The 26812-nt window shown below is 52.1% G+C and overlaps 1 protein-coding gene across 1 annotated transcript; it reads right to left on the reverse strand.

Annotated features, from left to right (window-relative positions):
• Positions 1-415: 415 nt before the first annotated feature.
• Positions 416-26812, reverse strand: HTR3B (5-hydroxytryptamine receptor 3B). Its single transcript, XM_039913638.1, has 9 exons — positions 26632-26812; positions 20487-20647; positions 15869-15913; positions 15092-15201; positions 14018-14187; positions 11721-11878; positions 2054-2264; positions 1563-1901; positions 416-835 (listed from the first exon to the last, which is right to left on the reverse strand). The coding sequence occupies exons 1-9, from the start codon at positions 26810-26812 to the stop codon at positions 600-602; spliced, it is 1611 nt and encodes a 536-aa protein (XP_039769572.1). The 3' UTR covers positions 416-599.

Here is a 26812-nt window from a genome sequence, read left to right on the forward strand (position 1 = left end):
TCGGTGGAAGGGATGGGGAGGCCTCCCTAGATGCTTCCTGTTCCCCAACTTAGTTCTCTCCTAATTTCATTAACAGCGGCAGGCAAATTTCATGGGCAATTGGAGCTGAGCACGGAGGGCCGGTAATGAGCTTGACAGAGGCTGCAGGCAAAGGCTGTTCGTATTTTACTTCTTCCCGGGGGTTGGGAAGCAGTTTCAGAGGTGGAGAAAGTTGCTATCTGATCACTTGGGAGCCCAAAGCCTCCTCCGCCCCCCTTCTCCCCTAACGGGACAGTGCTCCCCCCGACCCTCCTTGCAAACTCTGGCCCCTCCTGGAAGGACCCTCTAGAATGTAAGCTTGTTGTGTGCGGGGCATGTGACTGTTATATTGTTCCACTTTTACTCTCCCAAGTGCTCAGTACAGTGCTCTGCACACAGTAAGCACTTAATAAATATGATTGATGGATTGATTGACCCTGCTCACTCCTGATCAATCGGGGGTCTTAGGCCAAGCTTAAAATGGCCCCATATAACCCTGGCTTGGCACCCCCCAGGGTCCACCGGTCCCCCGCAGCAGGGGAGGGGAGGGCTGCAATCTCAGGGTCCCAAGAGCAGGGTCTCTATGGCCTGCTCCATGCCACCCACAGGAAGCCCAGGGTGAAGCCGTACATCCCGAGCACCAGGAGGTAGCCGCCGAACAACAGCCGATCTAGTCGGTACAGGAGTCCAAGCCGCTCGGTCTCCTGCTGGTCGTCCCGGTCCAGGGCCTGGATGCGACGACCTATGGACTGCAGCTGGGCCAGGGCTTCCTCCATGGCCCCCACTCCAGCCCCGTGCTCCCTCCTGCCGGGAGCCTCTGCAGGAACGAGAAGCCGAGAACGACCCCCGCCCGCCCCCCGCCAGAGGTGAGTTGGGGGCTTCAGGACTCCCTCTAGCCTTCTAGTGAGGGTCAGGACCGCCCCCACCACCCACCACCTGCTAGTGGGGAGACTAAGAGGGGTTGGCTTGGGGCTCGGAGGAGGGCAGGAAGGGAAAGCAGCAGAGGAGGCTGGTGGAAGCTAAGCGGTATCCAACTCGGTCCTGCAGATTAAGAGTGTGAGACCCATGTGGGACAGGGACTGTGTCCGACCTGATTAACTTGTATTTACCTCAGCACTAGAACAGTGCTTGGCATACTTAAGTACCATAATCATTATTATTATTATTGTTATTACTATTATTATTAGGAACCGGGGGTGTGGGGAGGAAAAGAGTCAAGCGGAGGGAGGATTTCGGGGCTTTTGACGGTAGCAAACAAGGAGACACAGATATTTGGCCTTTACTCCGAATGCTGCCCACCCAAACGGTGATGCAATCAATTCACTTGTGCTAAATTGTCGACAGACCAGAGGGCGACTGGGCATGGCCTAACCCCCCCGGGGCTTGCTGTGGGGTCACGAACGGAGGAGCTGGGCTCAGTGCCGGGCTGGCATAACCCTCCCAGGAGCCAAGGGATGGGTTGGGAAGCCGAGAGATCAGCAGGAGTTCATTAAGCTTTAATTCTATATCCACGAGCACCTTATAATACTGGTTTGGGGCCTAAGGTGATGTGATGGCACAGCTAGGAGTCCTCCCCAGGAATCCCACCCAGGGGGCAGGAGCTGAGTCTCCCTGGGTCCAGCTGGGGTTTGCCACTGTGCCACGTCCCAGGGGACGCCTGAGAGTTTCTCCCGTACCTGCGGCTCCGTCGGCCTCACCGAGGGGGCTCCCGGCTGGACGGGCATTCCCTTCAGGGCTGCAGCTTCCGGAGCCGGGGCTCCTTCGGAGAGAAGAGAGGGGCTGCTCCTGCCCCTCCCTCCTCTCCCTGTGCAGGAACCGGACTAGCAGGATGGACTCGGACAAGCTGAGGACCAGGAAGGCCATACAGACGGTGAAGAACACACCTGGGGGATGAGAGGGGGAGAACATGCATGCTCATGGGGAGCAGAAATGGCTGTTTTAAAAGGAATGAGCTCTCCCCCCCACACCCCACGGCCTTTCCGAGGAGACCTGCCGGCTGGTGCCCGGGGCTAGCTGGCACCCGGCGTCGGCTCACCGATAAGTGGGGTGCTGGCTGTGCTCTTTGGCAGCTCCTCGGAGATGTTGACCTTGAAGACCGTGTACCCGACTAGGATGCTGGTCTTGAACGTGATCTGGGTGCCACAGTGTGGAGGCAGGTAAAAGCTGCCCAGGTCCATAACCGTCAGGAAGATGCTGGGGAGTAGCAGGCTGACCACGTAGAGCAGTGGGCGGCGCCGGATCACCACCTGGACGAGACGGAAGACCCCAGCTCCAACTTGGGCCTGCTCCCCCAAGTCCCCCTAAACCCGTTATCATTGGGGAAGCCCCTTGAGGGCTCTGATTTCTTGACACGTTGTAAATGCTCAACAAATCCCATCATAATAATAATAATAATGATAATGATGGGTGCTTATTAGAGTGCTCTGCACATGGTAAGTGCTCAATAAAACCACAGATTGATAAAAATGATAATAAGGGTAATAGTTACAACTTTTCCCTTAGAGAATATAAATAAAAGGCTAAAGCGACAGAGTGGTTCAAATAGTCTGGCTTCCTTCTCAAGTTCAGGGAACCCTGGGCCTTCTGACTGAATGAAGTCTTGCGGGGAGAGGGGCTTGGCAAGGAGGACAAAGAAGCAGCATGGCCTAGTGGAACTATCCTAGGCCTGGGACTCAAAGGACCTGGGTTCCAATCCCAGCTTTATCGCTCATCTGTTGTGTTACTTTGGGCAAGTCATTTAACATCTCTGTGCCTCAGTTAACTCATCTGTAAAATGAGTATTAAATTATCCTTCCTCCTATTTAGACTATAAGTCCCGTGCAGGACAGGGAATGTGTCCAACCAGAGTATCTGGTATCCACCCCAACACTTACTACAGTGCCTGGGACATAGTAAGCACTAACAGGTATCATTAAAAAAAAGATTAAGGTTACATATGAGGATGAGCTTTCAGATGCAAGCCCCATTGTGTTCACACATAGGTACTGGGGAACCCTAACATTATGGGGGTGGTTCCCTGTCATGGCCTTTCTGGGGCTCTGACCCACAGTGCTTCCCAGCTCCACCCCTCCCACCCCCACCATCCCATCATTTATGGTTTGACTGGGCAGCAGTAAAAGCTCAGATTCTTCTCCACATTAGAGGAAGCCTCCTTGAGGACAAGGACTGTGGGGTTTTTTCCCCTCCATTGGATACCCCTAAGTGCTTAGTTCAGTGTTCTGCACTTAGTAGATTCCCAGCAGGTAATTCTATTCACAGTAAGCACCCAGTTTAGTCCTCCACACAGTCAGGGTTCGGGAATAACAATAACAGTGCTATATGTTAAACCCTAATTGTTTGCCAAGCACTGTACCAAACTCTGGGGTAAATAAAAGACAGTCAGGTCAGGCACAGTCGCTGTCCCATATGGGGCTCACGGTCTAAGGAAAGGGAGAACAGGTATCGAATCCCCGTTTTACAGATGAGGTAACTGAGGAATGGAGAAGTTAAGTGATTTGCCCAAGGTCACACAAGAGATAAGTGATGGAGTTAGGATTGGAACCCAGGTCTTCTGATTCCCAGGCCTTTGCTCTTTCTACTAGGCCAGGTTGTTTCTCAATAAAATGCTCCATCATCATCATCAGTGATATTTATTGGGTGCTTACTGCGTGCAGTGCACTGTACTAAGTGCTTGAGAGAGTACAATTCAACAGATTTGGGAGGGGGAGGCAGACATTAATATAATTTATAATATATAATCTAGATATCACACATAAATCAGTGCCTACCTTTGACCAGCCAGTCACCCTTCCCAAAACTCATTAGTGCATATCTCTTGCATTGCCAGCTAGTTTATGGAAAAAAAATTAAACGTAGAGCGATATACCGTCAGAGGGCCCACCAGGTCCATAGCAAAACATCAATACTAGCAGGCATCTAATTCAATAGGTACAGGTATGGGACACTTCCCGCATACCATAGGTACCCAGTACAGTGCTCTGCACACAGAGGGTGCCTAGTGCAGAGCTCAGTCGAGAAGCAACGACCCAATACAATGCTCTGTTCAGAGCAGGCACCCAGTACAGTGCTCTGCACACAGTAGGTGTTTGGATCAGTGAGGGAGATGGACTCAAATCTTTTAAAATAAAAAATAAAATAAATGGTGGCATTTGTTAAGCGCTTACTATGTGCAAAACACTGTTCTAAGCACTGGGGGGATACAAGGTGATCAGTTGTCCCACATGGGGCTCACAGTTTTAATCCCCATTTTACAGATGAGGCAATTGAGGCACAGAGAAGTTAAGTGACTTGCCCAAAGTCACACAGCTGGCTAGCGGCGGACCCGGGATCAGAACCCACGACCTCTGACTCCCAAGCCCGGGCTCTTTCCACTGAGCCACGCTGCTTCTCGTTTTAATCACATGCCTCTTGATCACCTCCTCTCCTACCCATCTGACCCCTGATGGCCTTCATCGGACCCTTTCCTGGGCTAGAATGGGGGTGGGGAGCAGGGCCAACTGCGGTTGCTGGACCGGAGATGTGGCCACTACACGCTGGTCTTTCACTAGCCCTGCTGGAGCTGCCCTGCGCTGTTTATTAATATTAATAATAAAAATGGTACTTGTTAAGCATTTACTATGTGCCAAGCTCTCCTCTAAGTGCTGGGCTAAAAACAAGTTAATCATGTTGGACACAGTCCCTGTCCCACCTGAGGCTCACACTCTTAATCCCCGTTTTGCAGATGAGTTAACTGAGGCCCAGAGAAGTGAAGTGACTTGCTCATGGTCACACAGCGGACAAGTGGCAGAGCTGGGATTAGAACCCAGATCCTGCCCTCCTCCCCAACACACCCCTATGATCTCTCCCAGGCCACGGGGCTGGCTCTGGAGCAAGAAGAATTTGCTGACATGAACCCAACCTCACCAAGGGGAAGGGTCTCCAGGGCTTGGCTGAACTGGTGGAGAACCCCGTGGGGAGAGCGGTGATACTGGGGGAGAATGAGGGACTGGGATTCAGGAGACCTCGGTTCCTGTTCCAGCTTTGTCACGGACCTCCTGTAACCTCGGGTAAGTCACTCAACCGCTGTGGGGCCTCGGTTTCCACATCTGGGGTTGGGAATTAACTTCTCTGTGCCTCAGTTACCTCATCTGGAAAATGGGGATCAACTGTGAGCCTCACGTGGGACAACCTGATTACCCTGTATCTACCTCAGCGCTTAGAACAGTGCTCGACACATAGTAAGCGCTTAACAGATACCAACATTATTATCCTTATCTCGTAGTGCCTTTGTGAGGACAAAATGAGATGAATAATGCAGAAATAATTGAGAAACAGCAGCCCCAGTAGAAAAATTATGGGTGTGGGAGTCAGAGAACCCAGACTCTAATCTCTGCTCCACCACTTTTCTGCTGTGTGACCTCAGGCAAGTCACTAGACTTTTCTGGGCCCCAGTTACCTCATCTGTAAAACGGGGATTAAGATTGAACCCCAGGTGGAACATGGACTGTTTCCAACCTGATTCGATTGCATCTACCTGAGCACTTAGTACAGTACCTGGCACCTAGTAAGTGCTTAACAAATACTATTTTGAAAAAAATGCTTTGGATGGGTATAAGAGAGGCTGTACAGATTAAAAAGAGATTATCGGGATTTCTCTGGGGGATGGGGTGGAGTGCGGACAGCAAGCTCACCTGCCCGACAGCCTGAGAGCCCTGCCCAGCCGGGACCTCACTAGAACTCCCTCAGCCCTGGGCAGCAGAGGGTGGGCAAGGCCAGAGGGAGCACTGAGCAGGCAGGATCTTGTAGAAGTCACACAGATTGTCCCCCCGCCTCCATCCCCTAGCCCACCCAGCCAGAGATCTCCATCCTGGGAGGGCTACGGAACAGGCAGGACCGCACGATGATCCAGTGTGGCCCTACTTGGAGACAGGGAGTTGTTCTTGATGGCCTTCCAGCCCGAGGGATTTCAGGAGGCACGGGGGTACCCAAAGGAACCCCTTCTCCTTCCGCTTCTCTCTCCGCCCTCCCAGGCCAGAGCCCAAGACGGCATCGGCAGCGTGGGCGGGTGGGCCTGGAGGGGGAGGGGATGGGGCCGTGTTGCTTCGCTCAGCGTGAATTCAGTCCTTGCAAATCCACCGCCGCCCAGAACCCATCATTTCTAATGGGCTGAGAGAGCTGAGCCTTTCAATTCCTCTGGTAGGGAGGAGACGGCACTTGAGTTTCAGTCCATGTTCTCCATTAGACACCCTTCAGGTGTTCGCGATATTATGCTACAATTTCATTATCCATTAACGCCAGGTAATAATAAGTCCACAAAGGTATTTGGAGCCTATTGATGCTAATGAAAGAAATCGATCTAATTCAGAACGGGCGTGCTGAGCCCCCTGGGATACGGGCTAGGCCCCAAGGTTAGCCTTTCATCGGCTCCTCCGTGGTAAGACCCCAACGGTACTTAATTTTGCATGACCGTCTTTATGGCAGAGCAGCCCAGATGCCTGTTTCTCCTCCGAAAGCTCATTTCCTCCATTCGCGGCCCCCCTTCCTGGTGTCCCTGTTCAGAGATCCCTGGGCAGGGGGCTGCCCTGGGCAAGGGGTCACCTTGCTGGTAGGTCCTCCGGCCCCTCCTGGAGTTCATTCGTTCATTTAATCATACGGTGTGCAGAGCGCCGTACTAAGCACTTGGCAGAGTACAACAATAGACACATTCTCTGTCCAAAGTGAGCTTACAGTCTAGAGGGGCAGATAGACAATATAAACAAATTACAGATATGTCCATAAATGTGGTGGGGTTGGAGGGGGTGGTGAGTAAAGGGAGATGCAGAAGGGAGTAGGAGAAGAGGAAAGGGGAGGCTCAGTCAGGGAAATCCTCTTGGAAGAGATGCGCTTTCAGTAAGGCTCTGAATGGGGGGAAAGCAATTGTCTATCAGATTTGAGGAGCGAGGGCGTTCCAGGCCAGAGGGAGGACGTGGGTGAGGCGTCGGTGGTGAGATAGATGAAATGGAGGTACCCTGAGAAGTCAGCATTAGAGAAGCGAAGTGTGTGGGCTGAGTCGTAGTAGGAGAATAGCGAGGTTAGGTAGGAGGGAGCAAGGTGACGGAGTGCTTTAAAGCCAGTGGTGAGGAGTTTTTGTTTGATGCAGAGGTGGATGGGCAACCACTAAGAAGTTCTTGAGGAGTGGGGTGACGTCCTGAACTATTGTGTAGAAGAACGATTTAGGCAGCAGAGTGAAGTATGGACTGGGGTGGGGAGAGGCAGGAGGCTGGGAGGTCAGCAAGGAAACTGATACAGTAAACAAGCCGGGGTGGGATAAGTGATTGTATTAATGTGGAATCCGTTTGGATGGAGAGGAAAGGGCGGGTTTTAGCAGTGTCCACCACCTCGGTGGACAGGAAATGGTGTGGTCAAAAGGTGGTCCCTCATAGCGGGCTATCCACTGCCCCATTATGTGCAGCGGTCAGGGCTCGATCCCTGCAGAGTGCTAAATGGCTACTTGGCTCTGGAGAGGGGCAAGGAGGAGGAAGGAAGCGAGGATGGATTGGGGGGGGGCTTGGGATTGTACATAGTAGGTGCTCAATAAATACAATTGATTGATTCTGCAGGATGGACAGATATAGCCCAAATGTAGGTTACAGAAGGAAATGGACCAGGGAAACGACAAAACTGTTGTTCCCCAAATCTGAGAGGCGTTCCTTGGATCTGGAGGGTGGGAGGTTCAACCCAAACTGTAGGAAACACATCTTTCCCAGGAAACCGGGTGAGGGAGAGGTGAGCGTGTATAATCTATTCCTCAAGGAAGCTCTGCAGCTGGAAACATCAGCTTTTCCCAGAGGGATTTGCATAGATCCAAGGAGGAATTGCCCATAATGGGTCTCTGGGGGAGTCAGGGATAGAGAGGGGAAAATCAGGGTGTTGGATGGTCCGTGCTGGGTCACTGGCGGGAGAAGCAGGGGTGGAGACGGGGAGAGTCAGAGGTATTGGATGGTCCAGTGCTTGGTCACTGGGAGAGAGTCAGGGATGGAGGGGGAGAGTCAGCGGTGTTTGATGAGTCCATGCTGGTCACTGAAGGGAGAGCAGAGCTGGGGAGTGGAGAGTGAGGGGTGTCGGATGGTGTGGGTTGGCTGCTGGAGGGAGTGTCAGGGATGGAAAGGAGAGAGACGAGGGTATTAGACGATCTGTGCTGCTCACTGGAGGGAGGGGCGGGGATGGAAAAGGGAGAAGCAGGGTTGGTGGATGGTCCTGGCTGGGTCACTGGTGGAGAGCCAGTGAGAGTGGGGTGTCCAGGAGAGCAACCAGCTCAAGACTCCTTCTAATGTCCTGGTGGTCCTCTCAGAGGCAAGAGTTCTAGGCTGATGGAAGGGAGAAAACAGTTCCTCAAGGTCCTTATTACAAGGGTCCCCTCCTGAGGCCCGAGGGGAGCAGGGAAAAGAGATGGGAGCATGGAGAAGTGCGGGGGGGAGGGGGGTGGCAGGTAAAAGAAGCAGCATGTCCTAGTGGATAGAACACGGGCCTGGGAATCAGAAGGATTTAGGTTTTAATCCCGTATCCCCCACTTATCTGCTGTGTGACCTTCTCTGTACTTCAGTTACCTCATCTGAAAATGGGGATTAAGACTACGAGCCCCGGGTGGGACATGGACTGTGTCCAACCTGATTAACTTGTGTCTACCCCATTGCTTAGTACAGTGCCTGGCACATAGTAAGTGCTTAACAAAAACCATTTAAAAAAAGAGGTCGGGAGGGTGGGAGTAGGGAAGAAGGATGGAAAGCGGTGAGAAGGGAAGGGGTCAGGAAGGAGGGATGAGATGCAGAGAGGATGGTGGGGGAGTAGGAGAAAGAATGGGCAGATGGACGCAGGAAGGAGGGAAGGGGGATAGGGAAGAAGGATGGGAAGTGGAGGTAGGAAGGCGTGATAGGGAGTTCTGGGTTCTAATCCCTGCTCTGCCACTTGTCTGCTCTGTGACCTCGGGGAAGTCACTACACTTCTCTGTGCCTCAATCACCTCTTCTGTAAAATGGGGATTAAGACTGTGAGCCGCATGTGGGACGGGGTCCGTGTCCAACCTGATTAACTTGCATCTACCCCAGTGCTTAAAACGGTGTGTCACATAGTAAGCCCTTAACAAGCACCATAATTATTATTGATTGTTACTATAGGGAGGAGGAGGAGGAGGAGAGAAGTGGAGCAGGGAAAAGGGGGACAGAGAGGAGGGATGGGGAGTAGGGTAGAGGAAAGACAGGGGGCAGGGTCCTCTCCTCCTTGTGCGCCCCTTGTTTAGACACCAGATGGGCATCCTGAGAACCTGCCAATCAAGGAGACGTTGCCCGGGGTGGGCTGGGTGCCGGCGGCCCCTTCTGCCCCTCCTCCACCTGGTCACAAACCACTCCATTTCATTTCATCCCTTGCTTATTCATTTGTCCCTCCTGGGGAGGGAGCGAGCCCCACTCCTGCCTTTGGCGAGAACAGAACCGGCAGCTCCAGTCCGGGTTCGGCGACGGGCGGCTGCCCTCCCACGGCGAAGGCCGGCACGGGGCCAGGCTCGGCCCGGCCACCCTGGGGGGAGCGGGGCCTGGGCCAGGGACTCCCCGCTGGAAGCCTCCTGGCTTTAGAGCGTTGTCTGGGCCCCGCGATAAACAAGGCGCGTGTGGAACCAGCAGCTGTCGGCGTGTGCGTGGGCCTTGGTTCCCTTTGGCTCATTCTTCGAGCCTCAGGCCTGAGGGTGGAAAGCCAAGAGGCCAAGGTGAGACCAATGAGGCCTAGTGAATACAGCACAGACCACAGGCCAGGGAGTCAGAGGACCTGCGTTCCAGTTCTGGCTCTGCCACTTGTCTGCCGTGTGGCCTTGGGTAAGTCACTTGGGCAGGTCAGGGACTGTTTATTGTTGTATCGTACTCTCCCGAGCACTTAGTACAGTGCTCTGCACAGAGTAAGTGCTCAATAAATACGAATAGGTGAATAAACCTCGCTTCTCTGGGCCTCACTTGTCATCTATAAAAATGGGGATTAAATCTCTGAGCCCCATGTGGGACCTGGACCGTGTCCAATCTGAATAGCTTTTACCTACCGCAGGGCTTGACGCATAGTAAGCGCTTAACAAATGCCAAAAATAAAAGAGCGGGATTCTCACCATCCACCCCGACCTGGCAGAGGGGATGGGGTTTCCCACTGCTTCCAGTGGCCCCGACCCCTCTGCCCCCAAGATCTCCCACCCTCACCCTCAGCAGGGAACGGAAGCTTGGCCTGCAGGGACCCCCGGGGGCTGGGATGTGACCACCCTAGACCCCCACCTCCCTAGAGAGCTGAGAGAGCCTGGTACCTGCCTGGGCCGCCCTCCCCACCCTCCTCGTTACAGGGCAGCTGGTCCCTTCCCCTCTCCCACCCCATTCTCCTGCCGACTTCATCAATCCTCCCCGGATTGTCTTCCCTCTTCCTCCTTTCCTCCTCCTTCCCCCTTCCCCCTTCTCTCTTCTTTCCTGTTCTTTCTTCCTCCTTCCTCTTTCTCCCTCCTCTTCCTCTTTCTCCCTCCTTCTCTCTCCCTCCTCCCTGTTCTTTCTTCCTCCTTCCTCTTTCTCCCTCCTCTTCCTCTTTCTCCCTCCTTCCCTCTCCCTCCTCCCTTCTTCCTCCTCCCTCCCCTTCTCCTCTTCTTCCTCCCATCTTCCTCCTCCCTTTCCTCTTCCTCATTCATTCCTCATTCATTCAGAGAAGCAGCTTGGCTCAGTGGAAAGAGCACGGGCTTGGGAGTCAGAGGTCAGGGGTTCGAATCCCACCTCTGCCACTTGTCAGCCATGTGACTGTGGGCAAGTCACTTAACTTCTCTGTGCCTCAGTTACCTCATCTGTAAAATGGGGATTAAGACTGTAGGCCTCATGTGGGACAATGTGATGAACCTGTATACCCCAGCGCTAAGAACAGTGCTCTGCACATAGTAAGCGCTCAACAAATACCAACATTATTATTCCTTCAATCACATTTATTGACTGCTTACTGTGTGCAGAGCACTGAACTAAGCGCTTGGGACAGTACAATACAACAATAAACAGTGGCATTCCCCCCCACAATGAACTTACAGTCTAGAAGCGGGGAGACAGACATCAATACAAATAAATAAAATTACAGATATGTACACAAGTGCTGTCGGTCTGGCAGAGGAGGGGGAAGCGGGTGAGAGCAAAGGGAGCAAGTCAAGGGAGTGTGAGATGAAGAAAAGTGGGGTTCAGTCTGGGAAGGCCTCATGGAGGAGCTGTCCTCCTTCCTTTCCTCTTCCTTTCTCCTTCCCCCTTTTCCTTCTGTCTTCCTTCGTCTTCCTCCCTCTTCCCTTTCCATTTTTCTTTCCTCCTTTCTCCCTTCTTCAGTCCCCTCCTCCCCAGGCTTCTCTCTCCGCAACCTCAGTTTGTCCTGGGCCTAATCTTCCCGTTAACACGCTGACATGAGTTCCCTCCGCTGGCCTAGTTGAGACTCCTAGGGCCTCTTCAGGATGACAGGGCAGAGCAGACTGGCTAGCCAGGACCCTCCTCTATTGCCCCACTCCCCCTTAGGGGGGTCCTCCTCCCTGGACTGGGCACATCGGGAGCCTTTCCCCTCCCACCCCGGCTGGATCCACAGTCGGGACCCAGTGTCCCCAAGGCCACTGACCCCTGCCAGACCGCTCCCCTCCCTCCAAGCTTGGTGAGGGGGGATATTCAGGGAGGGGGAGTAGGAGGGACGAGGTCGCGGTCGGGGGGAACCCACGTGAAACTGAATCTGGGCAAAGTCTCCCGTCTGGCTGTGGAGGACGCGGTAGGCTGCCGGCACGGCCAGGAGCTCCCATTCGCTGTCGTTCAGAAAAACCTGCTTGTCATTCTCGATGTCCTCCGCACTCCTCAGCAAGGCGAGATCCACATCGCTCACTGGAAATCCCAGAAACCACTGGAACGACCCTTCCCTTCCTTCCCCCCGACGGGGCCAAAACACCCCAGGTGGGTCTCCCTGTACGGACAGCCAGGAAATTCCAAACCTTTTCTGACTGGTAAGGGAAGGTAGTGGGGTACGCTGGAAGGAGGGGTACGGTGGAAGGAGGGACACAGGACTGTGCCACCCAGGGAGGGGCAGAGCCGACTCACTCTTTCATGCCCAGGCCATCGAGGCCATGGCCCGGTGCCTCACTTGGTCTGCCCATCCCATGCCAGGATCGGACCATCTGCCCAAAGGCCCGAGCCAGGACTAAATGGGCAGGGATTGCGGGGACGGGCCAACTGAGAAATAGCAAACCATCCCGGTGACAGCTCAGAAGGAGAGGGCGATGAACCCAGGCCCCCACAGAGAATCCCCAGGACGAGAGTCTGGGATGGGTCCAACTCCTCAGCTGGTCCCTCTCCACCTGGGCCCGCCAGAAGTTCCGGATACAGCACGGGCCCGGGCCTCAGGAAGACCTGCGTTCTGATCCCCGATCTGCCACTTGTCTGCTGTGTGACCTTGGGCAAGTCACTTCGCTTCTCTGGGCCTCAGTTACCTCATCTGTCAAATGGGATTTAGTACTGTGAGCCCCATGTGGGACAGGGACCGTTTCCAACCCCATTAGCTTGTATCTACCCCAGAGCTAAATATAGTGCCTGGTGCGTAGTAAGCGCTTAACAAATACCACAATTATTATCATTATTATTATCATTATTATTGTTATTTCAGAGAGGAAGCCACAGTTGAGGAATCAGCCAGGCCTATAGCAGGTGGGGTGGGGATACGTCAGACCCCCCCCCCCGCCCCGTAACCCTCTCCATGGCCCCATCTGGGCCGGCTCTTGCTCTACTCGGGGCCCCTCTGCTGAGCAGAGTTGCTGGCAAGAGGGAGCAGTCACCCCCACCCCCCCGTCCTGAGATATCAATCAATTATATTTACTGAGCGCTTAATATGCGCAGAGCACTGTACTAAGCGCTTCCGAGAGTACAGTATAACAGAGTTGGCAGACATATTCCCTGCCCAGAACAAGCTTACAGTCTATATATTATTATGATGATATTTGTTCAGCGCTTACTTCCTGCAAAGCCCTGTTCTAAGAGCTGGGGTAGATACAACTTAATCAGGTTGGACATAGTCCTTGTCCCACTTGGGACTCACAGTTTAAGTAGGAGGGGTCTACTTTATTGACTCTACTCAAGTGGAAAATATTTTTACGTTTGTCTCCTCCTTTAGAGCGTAAGCTCTGAGCGGGCAGGGAGTGTGTCCCTTTGCAATTCCTTAGACTGGGAGCTAGTTATAAGCAGGGACTGTGTTCAATCTGATGACCTTATATCTACCCCAGTGCTTAGTAGAGTGCTTGGCACATAGGAAGTTCATTTATCCATTCACTCGATCGTATTTACTGAGCGCTTTCTGTGTGCGAAGCACTGTACTAAGCCTTGGGAGAGTTCAATACAGCAACGAACAGAAAGAGTCCCTGTCCGTAATGAGCTCACAGTCTAGAGCGTCACGGGGTCGGGCTCGTGGAGGGGCTCCCTCCGCACACCCTCTCCTCCAGCCCCCACACTCACTGCTTAATACCATCATTATTATTAGTATCATTATTATTCTGTACTTCCCAAGCGCCTGGTAGAGTGCACTGCCCCAGGTTCATTCAATTCAATCGAGCACTTACTCTGTGAAAAAGACTGTAAGTAATGTTGGTTTTTGTTAAGCGCTTACTACGTGCAGAGCACTGTTCTAAGCGCTGGGGTGGATACAGGGTCATCAGGTTGTCCCACTGAGGCTCACGGTCTTAATCCTCATTTTACAGATGAGGGAACCGAGGCCCAGAGAAGTTAAGTGACTTGCCCGCAGTCACACAGCTGACAAGTGGCAGAGCCGGGATTGTAATAAGTACTTGGGAGAGTACGATATAACAATAAACCGGCATTCGTGCTACTGCTTCTGGGCCCCCCTCGCTGGCGAGTTGTGCCCATTCCGAGTCTTCCCTCGCCCCTGTGCCCGAGGCCAGTATTGAATCCCAGCCTTGGCGTTAACTGTGTCTCGTTCCCCGGACTCCCATCTTCCCGCTCCCGCCCCCACCAGCTCACCAGTGTGCAGGGCGCTGTTGAAAGTCAAGCTGCAGTTCTGGATATCAAAAGGAAAAGCGTAGGTCTCCAGATAGCAGGCAGAGACCACCTGGATTGGCAGAGATCTCCTTATCATCCCCGAAGAATTTAAATAAACATAGGGCAGTTCAGAAGACTGTTCCTCCTTCACCCTGTAAAGAACAAATGGTCCCTGTCGGTCAACTCGTTGGTCAACAGAAATGCCTCACCATCGGCTTTAAAGCACTCAGTCACCTTACCCCCTCCTGCCTTTCTTCGCTACTCTCCCGCTACAACCCAGCCCGCGTACTTCGCTCCTCTAATGCTAACCTTCTCAGTGTCCCTCGATCTCTTCTATCTCGTCGCTGACCTCTTGCCCATATCCCCCCTGTGGCCTGGAACAACCTCCCTCCTCCTATCCTACTATTACTCTCCCCTCCTTCTAAGCCTTATTAAAGGCACATCTCCTCCAAGAGGCTTTCCCTGACTAATCCCTCCTTTCCCCTTCTCCCTCTCCCTTCCGCATAGCCCTGACTTGCTCCATTTATTCGTCTCCCCACCCAGCCCCATAGCACTTATATCCATGTCTGTAATTTCTTTATTTCTATTAACGTCTGACTCCCCCTCCAGACTATAAGCTCACTGTGGGCAGGGAATGTGTCTGTTTAGAGCTACATTGTTCTCTCCCAAATACAGCGCTCTGCAAACAGCAAGTGTCCGATAAATACAACTAACTGACTGACTGACCAACTGGTAGCTTGGCTATGATGGTCAGAGCTCAAGGCTCTGGTCAGGGCTGGCCCACAGTCCTTTGGCTGAAGCCGTATGCTGGAGAAGGGAGAGTCACAGGTTTGAGGCTGCTCCCCGCTGCCCTAAGCCCCTGCCCACACCGGAGACCACCCATCCGCCAGCCTTCTTCCACACTCACCCACTGCCCCTCTAGCGGGCTCAGTGGTTCGACACGGCCCAGGTTCGAAGCAGGCCCGGGAGGTGGCGATGCCACTGGAGGGAAAGCAGCCGCCGATCCCGGTCCCCGCTTTCTGCCCCCCCACAGTCCATGCCATAATTCCGGCTTACAATTCGTTGATGATGATGTCCGGGGCCCAGAGGTCATCCAGAGGCAGGGAGATCTCCCCAATCCCTCCAAACGGGCCGCCATCCCAGGCAAGAAACTCGTTCTTCCAAATCTGCCGGGAGCAGGAGGGAAGGAGTTGGAGCTGGGGCGCAGAGGGGCAGGGAGGGTGAGTGGCTACTCTCATCCCAGGGGGTGCTTGGGGCTGGGATGGAGTTGTGGTTTATTATCATTGAAGGTATTTATTGATTTATTTATTCTAAATGCTTAATACTCAATGCTCAATAATAACAATAATCAATAATAATAGTGGTAGTAATAATAATGATTATGGTGTTGTTAAATGCTTACTTTGTGCCAGGCACTGTACCAAGTGCTGGGGTGGAGACAAACAAAATGGGTTGGACACCGTCCCTGTCCCACGTGGGGCTCACAGTCTCAATCCCCATTTTACAGATGAGGTGACTGAGGCACAGAGAAGTGAAGTGGCTTGCCCAGGATCATACAGCGGACAAGCGGTGGAGCTGGGATTAGAACCCCTGACCTTCCGACTCCCAGGGCCCATCCTCTATCCTCTAAGCCATGCTACTTCTCTACTGCTGCTTCTCTATTCTCTTCTTTGGCCCAGCCCAGTCCCCCAGGGGGATGTTCAGCGCTAAGACAACAGCTACGTTTCTTGGGTTAGAACGAATCTGGGATCTGTTGAGTTGGCATCTTTGGGGCTGACAGACTCTCCCGGGGCCCTGGGTTTGGACGTCCAGAGAACGGAACATGCTCATTACCTCTAGATACAACACGCTGGTCGTTACTCTCTGATTCTGGGCATCCTGCAAAGCCAAAAGAATCGATCAATCAGTCGATCCGTCAGTCGTATTTATTGAGCACCTAATCGGATGCACAGTACCATCTCCCCACTTTAGACTGTAAGCTCGTTGTGAGCAGGGAATGTGTCTATTGGTGGATCTTACTGTCCCAAGCACTTAGAACAGTGCCTCTGCCCACAGTAAGCGCTCAGTAAATACAACTGACCGACAGTAAGCTCACTGACTGACTTCTAAGTGCTTGGGAGAGTACAGTTTAACAGAGTTGATAGATACATTCCCCTGCCCACAATGAGCTCACAGTCTAGAGAAGCACAGATCCCACATCTTTTTTCAGTGGACCCTCCTTAATAATAATTATGGCATTTATTATGTGCCAAGCACTGGGGTAGATACAAGACAACGAGTTTGTCCCACGTGGGGCTCTCAGTCTTAATCCCCATTTTACAGATGAGGTGACCGAGGCACGGAGAAGTTCAGTGGCTTGCCCAAGGTCACACAGCTGACAAGTGGCGGAGCCGGGATCGGAACCCACGTCCTCTGACTCCCGAGCCCGTGCTTTTTCCACTAAGCCACGCTGCTTCTTTCCCTCCCCCGTGCCCTCCGAGCCCCTCCGCATCCATAAACAAAGCTTCTACCCCCCACCCGGGACTCTCCCAGCTCCGTCTCCTCGGCACACCTGCCTCTCCAAACTCGACAGGATTAGCCATGACAAAATGGCACTCGGTCGCCACTTGACACCCTGAACAGATCACTCAGCTCTTTTCCACTCTAATTAGTAGCTGGGCGATTAATCAGGCCGAAGAATAATACGTATTCTCGGCCAGCCCGGGCTAAAAATATGAAGCTGTGCTCGGATTCGTAATCGATATATTCATCATCTTTCCGAGGAGGTTGTCTCCGCCGCCTCAAAGAACCGGTCTCTCCCTTTAAGCGGGATGGTGGGTGGATTTTCCCGCTCATAGAACAGGCTGAGGAGCTCAATATAAAAAGGTGCATTTTTGATGGCGTGAGGTATGCGATTCCCCCTCTCTTTGAGGGAGTCAGTGGGTTTTCAGGCCCTGCCGTCTGTGACTAGCCCCTCTGCTGGTGAGGAGATTTCAAAAGAGGCTGTAAGTTGGGGAACACCTGAGTCGGTATTTCATTTGGGAGGGAAGGGGAAAAGGGGCAGATGTTGAAGTGGGGTGGGGAGGGACTCGGAAGGGGCTAGAAGCCTCCAGGCCAGAAATCTGGGGCCTCGCCCATCCTGATGGGAAATTCCCAAGCCTTGTCCGAGAGGCTTGGGGTCCAGGTCAAAAAACTGCGGGGACCATCACCCCCAAGGAATGGACAGTTTTCCTTGGGAAGTCAGGGAAAGAAAATCAAGATAGAAGGAAAAGAGATACGAGAGAATCAGGTTGGACTCTCCCTGTCTCACATGAGGCATACAGTCTAGAGGGGGAGGGAGAGCCGATATTGGCTCTTCCACTTGTCAGCTGTGTGACTGTGGGCAAGTCACTTAACTTCTCTGTGCCTCAGTTACCTCCTCTGCTCACATAAATCCCCATTAACTGTGAGCCTCACGTGGGACGACCTGATTGCCCTGCATCTACCCCAGCGCTTAGAACGGTGCTCTGCACATAGTAAGCGCTTAACAAATACCAACATTATTATTATTATTTACCAGTGAAGAAACTGAGCCTCAGAGAAGTTAAATGACTTGCCCCTGGTCACCCAGCAAACAGGTGGCTGAGTGAGCATTTGGACTCAGCTCTGGAAAAGGAGAAGTGGATCCTGAGCAATCGATAGTGGATCAGGGGTTAATAATAATGTTGGTATTTGTTAAGCGCTTACTATGTGCCAGGCACTGTTCTAAGCGCTGGGTTAGACACGTGGGAATCAGGTTGTCCCACGTGGGGCTCACAGTCTTAATCCTCATTTTACAGATGAGGTCACTGAGGCACCGAGAAGTTAAGTGACTTGCCCAAAGTCACACAGCTGACAAGCAGCCGAGCCGGGACTCGAACCCATGACCTCGGACTCCAAAGCCCGCGCTCTTTCCACTGAGCCACACTGCTTCTCTAAGTGCTTCTGAGGAAAATTCATCATCCTCATCGGTATTTATTGAGTGCTTACTGTGTGCGGTGCATTGTATTGAGCACTTGGGAGAGTACAACAGAGTTGGTAAACATGTTCTCTTCCCACAACAAGCTTACAGTCTAGACGGGCGGAATTCAGGCCTTACCAAGGGTGAGCATGTGATCGATCAGCACCTGGCCCTTTTTATTTTCTGACTGTAAGCTTCTCTGGTAGACTGTGAGCTCCTTGTGGGCAGGAAGTGGATTCTCAGCCACTGTTAAACTCTCCCAAATGCTTAGTACGGTGTTCGGCACACATTACGTGCTCAATCAGTACCACTGACTGAAGCCCATCCGTAAGACGGCTGGGAAAAGTTTGCTTTGGATCCCAAGACAAGGGCCCCCAGGGTCCCTTTTTCATGACATTCGTTAAGCGCTTACTATGTACGAGGTACCATGCTAAGCTCTGGGGTAGACACTAGCTAATCCGGCTGGATACAGTGCACGCCCCACCTGGGGCTCAGAGTCTTAATCTCCGATTGACAGATGAGGCGACTGAGGCCCAGAGAAGCAAAGTATCTTTCTGAAGGACACACAGCGGACAAGCGGCGGAGCCAGGATCAGAATCCAAGACCCGCTGACTCCCAGGCCGGCGATCTATCCACTAGGCCACGCTGACTCACATGTTGCCTCGGGTCCCAAGTCGAGAGCCCCCGAGGTCACCTCCGGACCGCAGGGCCCCTGCAGTCGATGAGGACGGCTCGGGGCACTCGTTCCTTCTGCTCTGCGCCCCCGTTCTCTATCCAGATGCTCAGGCAGAGAAAGGCTTTCCTCCAACACCTCCCGTGGGCTGGCGGGGAAGGCTCTCCACTCCCACCCTAAGGAGCACCATGTCAAGAAAGGAGTTGGAGGCAAAGACGGAACTCTCGTTGTCAGAGGAAACAAGTTTTTCAATGCCAGCTGGCAAGCGTAATTGGTTCTCTGGTGGCATTATTCACAGCTCTCCCCTCTGCACATCGCTCTGTCTTTTCAGATACCTTCCATCTTGCTTGTTAAAAGCAGAGGATATTTCAGAGAATTGGAATTCATTAGTCTTCCTAACAGAGGGAGCCTATTTAGATCTAAATTGGTGGTTAGCAAATATACAGATAATTCCCCCCCATTCTTATTTATCTTTCCCAGTTCCGGAGACTATAGAAACAGATGCCTCAACGTCTGGCCGGGAAGCTCTAGTCAATGGACTGGAATACAAAGGTATCCGCAGTTCGGAATTGACAAAACTCAATAGAAACAAATTGGAACTCCTCACTGTTGAGAAGATAATCTCTAGAATCAGATTTCCCCAAGGTGCCCATAATACCCAGATATTCCCAGCTTAGCCCAGGCTTTTTAATTCCAGTCAAATGGGAGGTTCTAAGGGCACCCGTGGCAGCGTGGGGCAGAGGGGAAGTTTGAGCTGAGACCTCTTCCTCCGGAACAAAAGTTCCCGTGAGTCAGAAGACCTGGGTTCTGATCCTACGTGCCATTTGCGATCCGGCCGGTCGCTTCACTTAATAATAATAATAACGTTGGTATTTGTTAGGCGATTACTGTGAGCGGAGCACTGTTCTAAGCGCTGGGGTAGACACGGGGGAATCAGGTGGTCCCACGTGGGGCTCAGGTATTGAAACCCCATTTTACAGATGAGGTAACTGAGGCACAGAGAAGTTAAGTGACTCGCCCACAGTCACACAGCTGACAAGTGGAAGAGCCGGGATTCGAACCCATGACCTCCGACTCCAAAGCCCGGGCTCTTAACTGAGGCACTTCTCCGTGCCTCAGTTCACTCGTCTGCAAAATGGGGTTTCAATACCCGTTCGCCTTCCTACTGTGAGCCCCATGTGGGACCGGATTATCTTGTATCGACCCCAGAGTTTAATAGGGTACTTGGCACATAGTAAGCACTTAACAAATAACATAATTATTATTATTATTCAATCAGTCAATCGGTGGCATTTATCGAACACTCACTTTGTGCAGAATACTGAACTAAGCACTTGGGAGAATACAATGCGATAGAATTAGCAGACATTTTCTCTGCCCATAACGAGCTTACGGTGATAACGATAATGATAATAAACCAGCTTTTTAAATGGAATTTGTTAAGTGTTGGCTGCTGGGGCAGATACAAGGCTGTTAGGTTGGATACAGTCCCTACCCCACATAGAGCTCATAGTCTTAATCCCCATTTTAAAGATGAGGAAACCAAAGCCCAGAGAAATGAAGTGACTCGCCCGCGGTCACACAGCCGACAAGGGGGCCGGGCCAGGATTAGAAGCAAGCAATTAGAGCTGGACGCAGTTCCTCCCCGACATGGGGCTCCCGGTCTTAATCCCCATGTGACCGATGAGGTAACTGAGGCACAGAGAAGTGACTTGCCCGAGATCACCTGACTCGCAGGCCCCGGTTCTTTCGCCAGGCCACCCCCTCTTATCCGCCTCACCAGTGGGAACCGGGTGTTCCGGGGCCCCTGCCGTCCTTACCACGTCCAGCACCGCGTTGACCAGCAGATCCAGGTACACGGTGGTAGGTTGCATCCAGTCCCAGACTGGTCTCACGCCCTTGGAGTAGTTCTGTAAGAGCTGCTGGGTCAGCTGGTGCAGGCTGGAATTCCCAGGCCGCTGGCCTGCCTTGGCCAAAACCACTGTGGAGCAAACGAGTGTGGTGAGTGGAAAAACCGGACTGCACTGGTCAACCCCTTCGGGGATGGCCTGCGGGGACCGTAGGCTCGTTGTGAGCTGGGAACGTGTCTGTTTATTAGTAGTAGAAATAATAATAATGATGATGATATTTGTTCTGAGCTACGAACCAAGCACTGTTCTAAGCACTGGAGTAGATACAAGGTAATCAGATAGGACATTCCTTATCCCACATGGGGCTCGCAGCCTCAATCCCCATTTTACAGATGAGGGAACTGAGGCCCAGAGAAGTGAAGTGACTTGCCCAAGGTCACACAGCAGACAAGGGGCAGAGTCGGAATCAGAACCCATGACCTCCTGACTCCCAGGCCCGCGTTCTACCCTGTACACCTTGCTGCTTCTCTATTTATTGTTTACTTTTTATTGCTGCTGTGCTTGGGAGAATACAACGCCGCACAGAGTAAGCGCTCGGTAAAGACTGACTAACTCAGTTGAGGACTCGTGTCGGGGAGGGACCCTCTGCAACATGGCTGCCGGCAGTGGTGCATGAGGAGCAGTCAATAAATTGCTCATTACTGATAACGTTGGTATTTTTTAAGCGCTTACTATGTGCAGAGCACCGTTCTAAGCGCGGGGGCAGATCCAGGGTAATCGGGTTGTCCCACGTGAGGCTCACGGTCCTAATCCCCACTTTACAGATGAGGTAACCGAGGCTCAGAGAATTTAAGAGACTTGTCCGCCGTCACGCAGCCGATAGGCGGCAGAGCCGGGATTCGAACCCATGACCTCTGACTCCCAAGCCCGGGCTCTTTCCACTGAGCCACGCTGCTTCTCTGTCACGAGTTATTGAGCCCCCTCTCAGGGTCACACCCGGAGAGTTTCCAATCCTCTACCAGTCTCGACCACGGGAGGGAGAGTCAAGCGGAGGCCTACCCATTCCACTCCTAGCTTGGCCGGCGGCTTGGCGAGAGGGAGGCCGCCTGCTACGAGTCCGACTCACCCGTGCTGGGAAGCGGCGGCCCGGGAGAGAGTCGAGGGCAGGGACTCAAATTTACGGCATGGGAGGAGGCCACGGTAAGCCACCTCCGGATTTTTACCGAGGAAACTCTACGGATCCGCTACCAGAACGAGTGAAGATGGAGGTGGGGCCTTCTGGGAGAGACGTGGCCATGGCGCCGCTATGGGTCCGAGACGATTCAACAGCATAAGATGGGTTATTGAGCGCTTACTATGTGCAGAGCACTGCATTGAGTGCTTGGGAGAGTACAGTATTCATTCATTCAGTAGTATCTATCGAGCGCTTACTATGTGCAGAGCACTGGACTAAGCGCTTGGAACGAACAAGTCGGCAACAGATAGAGACGGTCCCTGCCGTTTGACGGGCTTACGGTCTGATCGGGGGAGACGGAGAGACAAGAACAATCTTTGCCCCTCAAGGAACCAGCCCTCATTTCCTCTTCTCTCCCTTCTGCATCGCCTTGGCACTTGAATTTGCACCCTTGGTTCACCCCTCCCTCCGCCCCACGGCACTTACATACGTGGCTCAGTGGAAAGAGCACGGGCTTGGGAGTCAGAGGTCATGAGTCGTGGCTCAGTGGAAAGCGCACGGGCTTTGGAGTCAGGGCTCATGAGTTCGAATCCCAGCTCTGCCACTTGTCGGCTGTGTGACTGTGGGCAAGTCACTTAACTTCTCTGCGCCTCAGTTCCCTCATCTGTAAAATGGGGATGAAGACTGTGAACCCCACGTGGGACGACCTGATTCCCCCGTGTCTACCCCAGCGCTTAGAACGGTGCTCGGCACATAGCAAGCGCTTAACAGATACCGACATTATTATTATTATTATTATTATGAGTTCGAAACCGGCTCTGCTACTTGTCAGCTGTGTGACTGTGGGCAAGTCGCTTCACTTCTCTGTGCCTCAGTTACCTCATCTGTAAAATGGGGATTAACCGTGAGCCTCACGTGGGGACAACCTGATTCCCCTGTGTCTACCCCAGCGCTTAGAACGGTGCTCGGCACATAGTAAGCGCTTAACAAATACCAACATTATTATTATCATCTGTAATTCGTTTATTTATATTCTTGTCTGTCTCTCCCTCTAGACTGTAAGATATCTGTGGGCGGGGAACGTGTCTACCAACTCTGATATATTGTACTCTCCCAAGTGTTCAGTACAGTGCTCCGCACACAGCACACAATAAATATGATTGACGGATTGATTATCAGGGGAGACAGACGTTAAAATAGATCGCAGGGGAATATGTAGAGTATAAGGATATATTCATTCAATAGTATTTATTGAGCGCTTACTATGTGCAGAGCACTGTATTAAGCGCTTGGAATGTACAAATCGGTAACAGATCAGAGACAAGTCCCTGCCCTTTGACGGGCGCACGGTCTATCTATAAATATATTGTGCTGTGGGGCTGGGGAAGGGGTGAGCACTGAAGTGCTCAGTGTGTATGAGAAGCAGCGTGGACCAATGGATAGAGCACAGGCCCGGGAGTCAGAAGGACCTGGGTTCTAATCCCGGCTCTGCCACGTATTTGCTGTGTGACCCTGGGCAAGTCACTTCACTTCTCTGGGCCTCAGGTACCTCATCTGTAAAATGGGGACTGAGAAGGTGAGCTTCATGTGGACAGGGAAGGTGCCCAACCTGATTTGCTTGTATCCACCTTAGCGCTTAGTACGTGGTAAATGCTTAATAAATGCCACATCTGATTAATTAATTACACACTTAGGTATATCAGTGACAAAGAAGGGAGTGAGGAGATGAGAGATGAGTCAGGGAAGGTCTCCTGGCGGAGATATGATTTTAGGAGGGCTTCGAAGATAGGGAGGGTAGTGGTCAGTAGGATGGGAAGTGGAAGGGAATTCCAGGCAGGGAGGAGGGCATGATCAAGGGGGTCAACGATGAGAGAGACCAATCCAAGGGCACGGAACACTGTACTGAGCACTTGGAAGAGTACAGTCCAATGAAGACCCAATCCCTGCCCTCAAGGAGTTTATAATCCGTGGGGAGAGAAAGGCATTAAAGTAAACTACAGACAGGGGAAAGGAATACTATAAGGATATAGTAATCGGGGTATTTGTTAAGTGTTTATTATGTGCCAAGCACTGTTCTAAGAGCTGGGGTAGCTACAAGATAATCAGGTTGGACACGCTCTCTGTCCCACCTGGGGCTCACAGTCTTAATCCTCATTTTACAGATGAGGTAACTGAGGTGCCCAAGGTCACACAGCAGACATGTGGCAGAGCCGGAATTAGAACCCACGCCCTTGACTCCCAGGCCTGGGCTCTCTCCTGTGAGGTCCACGTGCTTTAGGGGTACATAGCCAAGTGCATATCTGATGCAGAAGGGAGGGAAAATACAGGAAATGAGGGGTTAGTCAGGGAAGGGCTCTCGGAGGAGACGTGACTTTAGTAGGGTTTTGAAGATGAGGAGAGTGATTGTTTCTCAGACAGGAAAATGAGGGAGTTCCAGCTCAGAGGGAAGGTTGGGGTCAAGGGGCCATTGGCGAGATAGACGAGATGGAGGTACAGATTGGCACTAGAGGAGCAGAGTGTGCAGGCCGGGCCGTAGTAGATTAGCAAGGTTGGTAGGAAGGGGAGAGCCGATTGAGTGCCTCAGAGTCGATGATGAGGAGTCTCTGTCTAATGCGGAGACGAATGGCTAACCACTGGAGGTTTCCGATGAGTGGGGATATGTGCAGGTCTTTTTTTTAGAAAAATGATCGGGACAACAGAGTGAAGTACAGACTGGAGGGGGGAGAGGCTGGAGGCAGGGAGGTCAGCGAGGGGCCCGATGCAGTAGTCAAGGTGCTAGAGCTCTGCTACTTGTCCCAGCTCTGCCCCTTGTCAGCTGTGTGACTGTGGGCCGGTCACTTAACTCCTCTGTGCCTCAGTTACCTCATCTGGATAATGGGGATTAAAAAACCGTGAGCCCCCGTGAGGCGACCTGATCACCCTGTATCTATCCCAGCGCTTAGAACAGTGCTCTGCACATAGTAAGCGCTTAATAAATAAATACCAACATTATTAGAGAAGCAGTGTGGCTTAGTGGATAGAGCACAGGCTTAGGAGTCAAAAGGACCTGGTTCTAATCTCCCCACATACCTGCTGTGTGGCCTTGGGTAAAACACTTAACTTTTCGGGGCCTCCGTTACCTCATCTGTAAAATGGGGATTGAGACAGTGAACCCCATGTGGGACAGGGACTGTGTCCAACTTGAAGCACTTGCATCTACTCCAGCACTTAGAAATATGCTTGGCAAATAGTGAGCGCTTAAACGGGTACCTTTATTGTTGTTATTATTATTATTAAGGTGGGATATGGTAAGTGCCTGAATCAGTAGAGTGGTAGTTTGGACGGAGAAGAGAGGGAGATTCTAGAGACACGACGAAGGAAGAACCGAGAGGATTTAGTGACGGACTGAATACGCAAATTGGATGAGGGAGTTGATAACGCAGAGATTACGAGCTTGTAAGACGGGGAGGATGGTGGTGCAGTCTACAGTGGTGGGAAAATCGAGGGAAGACAAAGTTTGGATAAGAAGAGCAGGAGTTCAGTTTCAGACAAGTTAAGTTTGAGGTGTCAGCGGGTCAAGGGAGAAGTCTAAATGTTAAAACTCCATGACTCCCCCTCCCTGCTATTCTTACCCCCTCAACAAACTTGACCCTCTCTTACCAGGGCCGTGCCCATCTTGGGCAGTGCAGCCTAGTAGAAAGAGCACCAAATGGGAGTCAGGAGACCTGGGTTCTAATCCAGGCTGGGTGGGTGACCTTAACCTCTCTTTTCCCTGGGTTCCCCATCTGTAGAACGGGGATAAACTACCTGATCTCCCTCCCTTTTAGACCGGGATCCCCATGTGGGACAGCAAATCTGTCCAGTCAACCTAGCCCTTAACGCAGTGCTTGGCGCAAAAAGGGCACATAATAAGCACTTGAAAAGCAGGGTGGTCTAGTGGATAGAGTGCGGGCCTGGGAGTCAGAAGGACCTGGTTTCTAATCCTGGCTCTGCCACTTGTCTACATTTTTGAATTGGGGTCAGCAACTTAATTTATCTGTGCCTCGGTTCCTTCATCTACAAAATGGGGATTACGACTGTGAGCCCCATGTGGTACATTAAAGAAAAATAATAATAGTGCTTGCTAAGCGCTTACTACGTACCATTCACTGTACTGAGCGCAGGAGTAGATGCAAGATCATCAGGTCCTTCAGGGGGCTCACAGTCTAAGTAGGAGGGAGAACAGGTATTGAATCCCTGTGTTGTAGAGGAGGCACAGAGAAGTTAAGCAACTTACCCAAGGTCACCCAGCAGACAAGTGGAGTGGTGGGACATGGACTGGGTCCAACCTGATTAGCTTGCAACTACCCAGTGCTTAGAACAGTGCAGGGTAGATCGTAAGCGCTTAACAAATGCCAAAAATAAATTTTTTAAAAAGCACCATTATTATTTTTTTGCCTAGAGCTAGAGGGAGAGTCAATCTCTGGGCTGCTAAAAGGTTTTCCAGTCTGAACTAAACTTATTCTTTTCTTTCAAAACCGGTTTCCCATTAATTGGCCTTTCACTCTGGGCTCTGGGGCTCTGATCTGAGAAATAGAAAGCAAAACTCAGGGTGAGGGGAACTCAATCGTCAGCAGCATTTAGAGTTAGTGAGATTCGGTCTCTACTTTCTTCGCCCTCCCTGCGCCCCCCTCCCTCCCTCTTTCTCTCTAAATAAAATGGCACTTGTCAGAAAATGAAATCTTGGTTTGGGGGAGGGTCTCTCTAGTTCCACCTCGTGAGCCAGGGGACCCGAATTCCCAGAAGGACAAGGGGGAGCAGGCAGCCGGGAGCTGGAGAAACGCACCGCATCGACAATCGTAGGTGACAAACCTGTGAATGCTTTCTCTGAATTACAAAACAGAGATTTTGTTCCTAAGGCCTGCTAGCCTTCCGGGAGCCGGGAGGCTCTGCTAAGTCGCTGGACTGAGGCCAATCCGACACCCCCTGCCAAAACGCGCAACTGAAAAATCTCATCTGGGGCATCCTGTTCGTGCAATCTCATCTGGAGCGTCCTGTTCGTGCTTCTGCCGTGGCACCCGGTGCTTTGGATGGCTCGTTTGATGAGCTGCTCAAGGTTTGAGAGATCCACCGGGAAGCCGGAAACGAGCTCTCCTCGGCCCAT

This window comes from Ornithorhynchus anatinus, chromosome 11, assembly GCF_004115215.2.
Source record: "Ornithorhynchus anatinus isolate Pmale09 chromosome 11, mOrnAna1.pri.v4, whole genome shotgun sequence".
Lineage (NCBI taxonomy): Eukaryota > Metazoa > Chordata > Mammalia > Monotremata > Ornithorhynchidae > Ornithorhynchus > Ornithorhynchus anatinus.

Excerpts from the sequence above, each read along its gene's own strand:
- HTR3B (XM_039913638.1), bottom strand. The coding sequence starts at position 26,812 with ATGGGCCGAGGAGAGCTCGTTTCCGGCTTCCCGGTGGATCTCTCAAAC. Across the intron at positions 15,202-15,868 it reads CCAGCGTGTTGTATCTAGAG|ATTTGGAAGAACGAGTTTCT; the intron begins GTAATGAGCATG and ends TGCTCCCGGCAG. Across the intron at positions 14,188-15,091 it reads GACATCATCATCAACGAATT|GGTGAAGGAGGAACAGTCTT; the intron begins GTAAGCCGGAAT and ends TGTTCTTTACAG.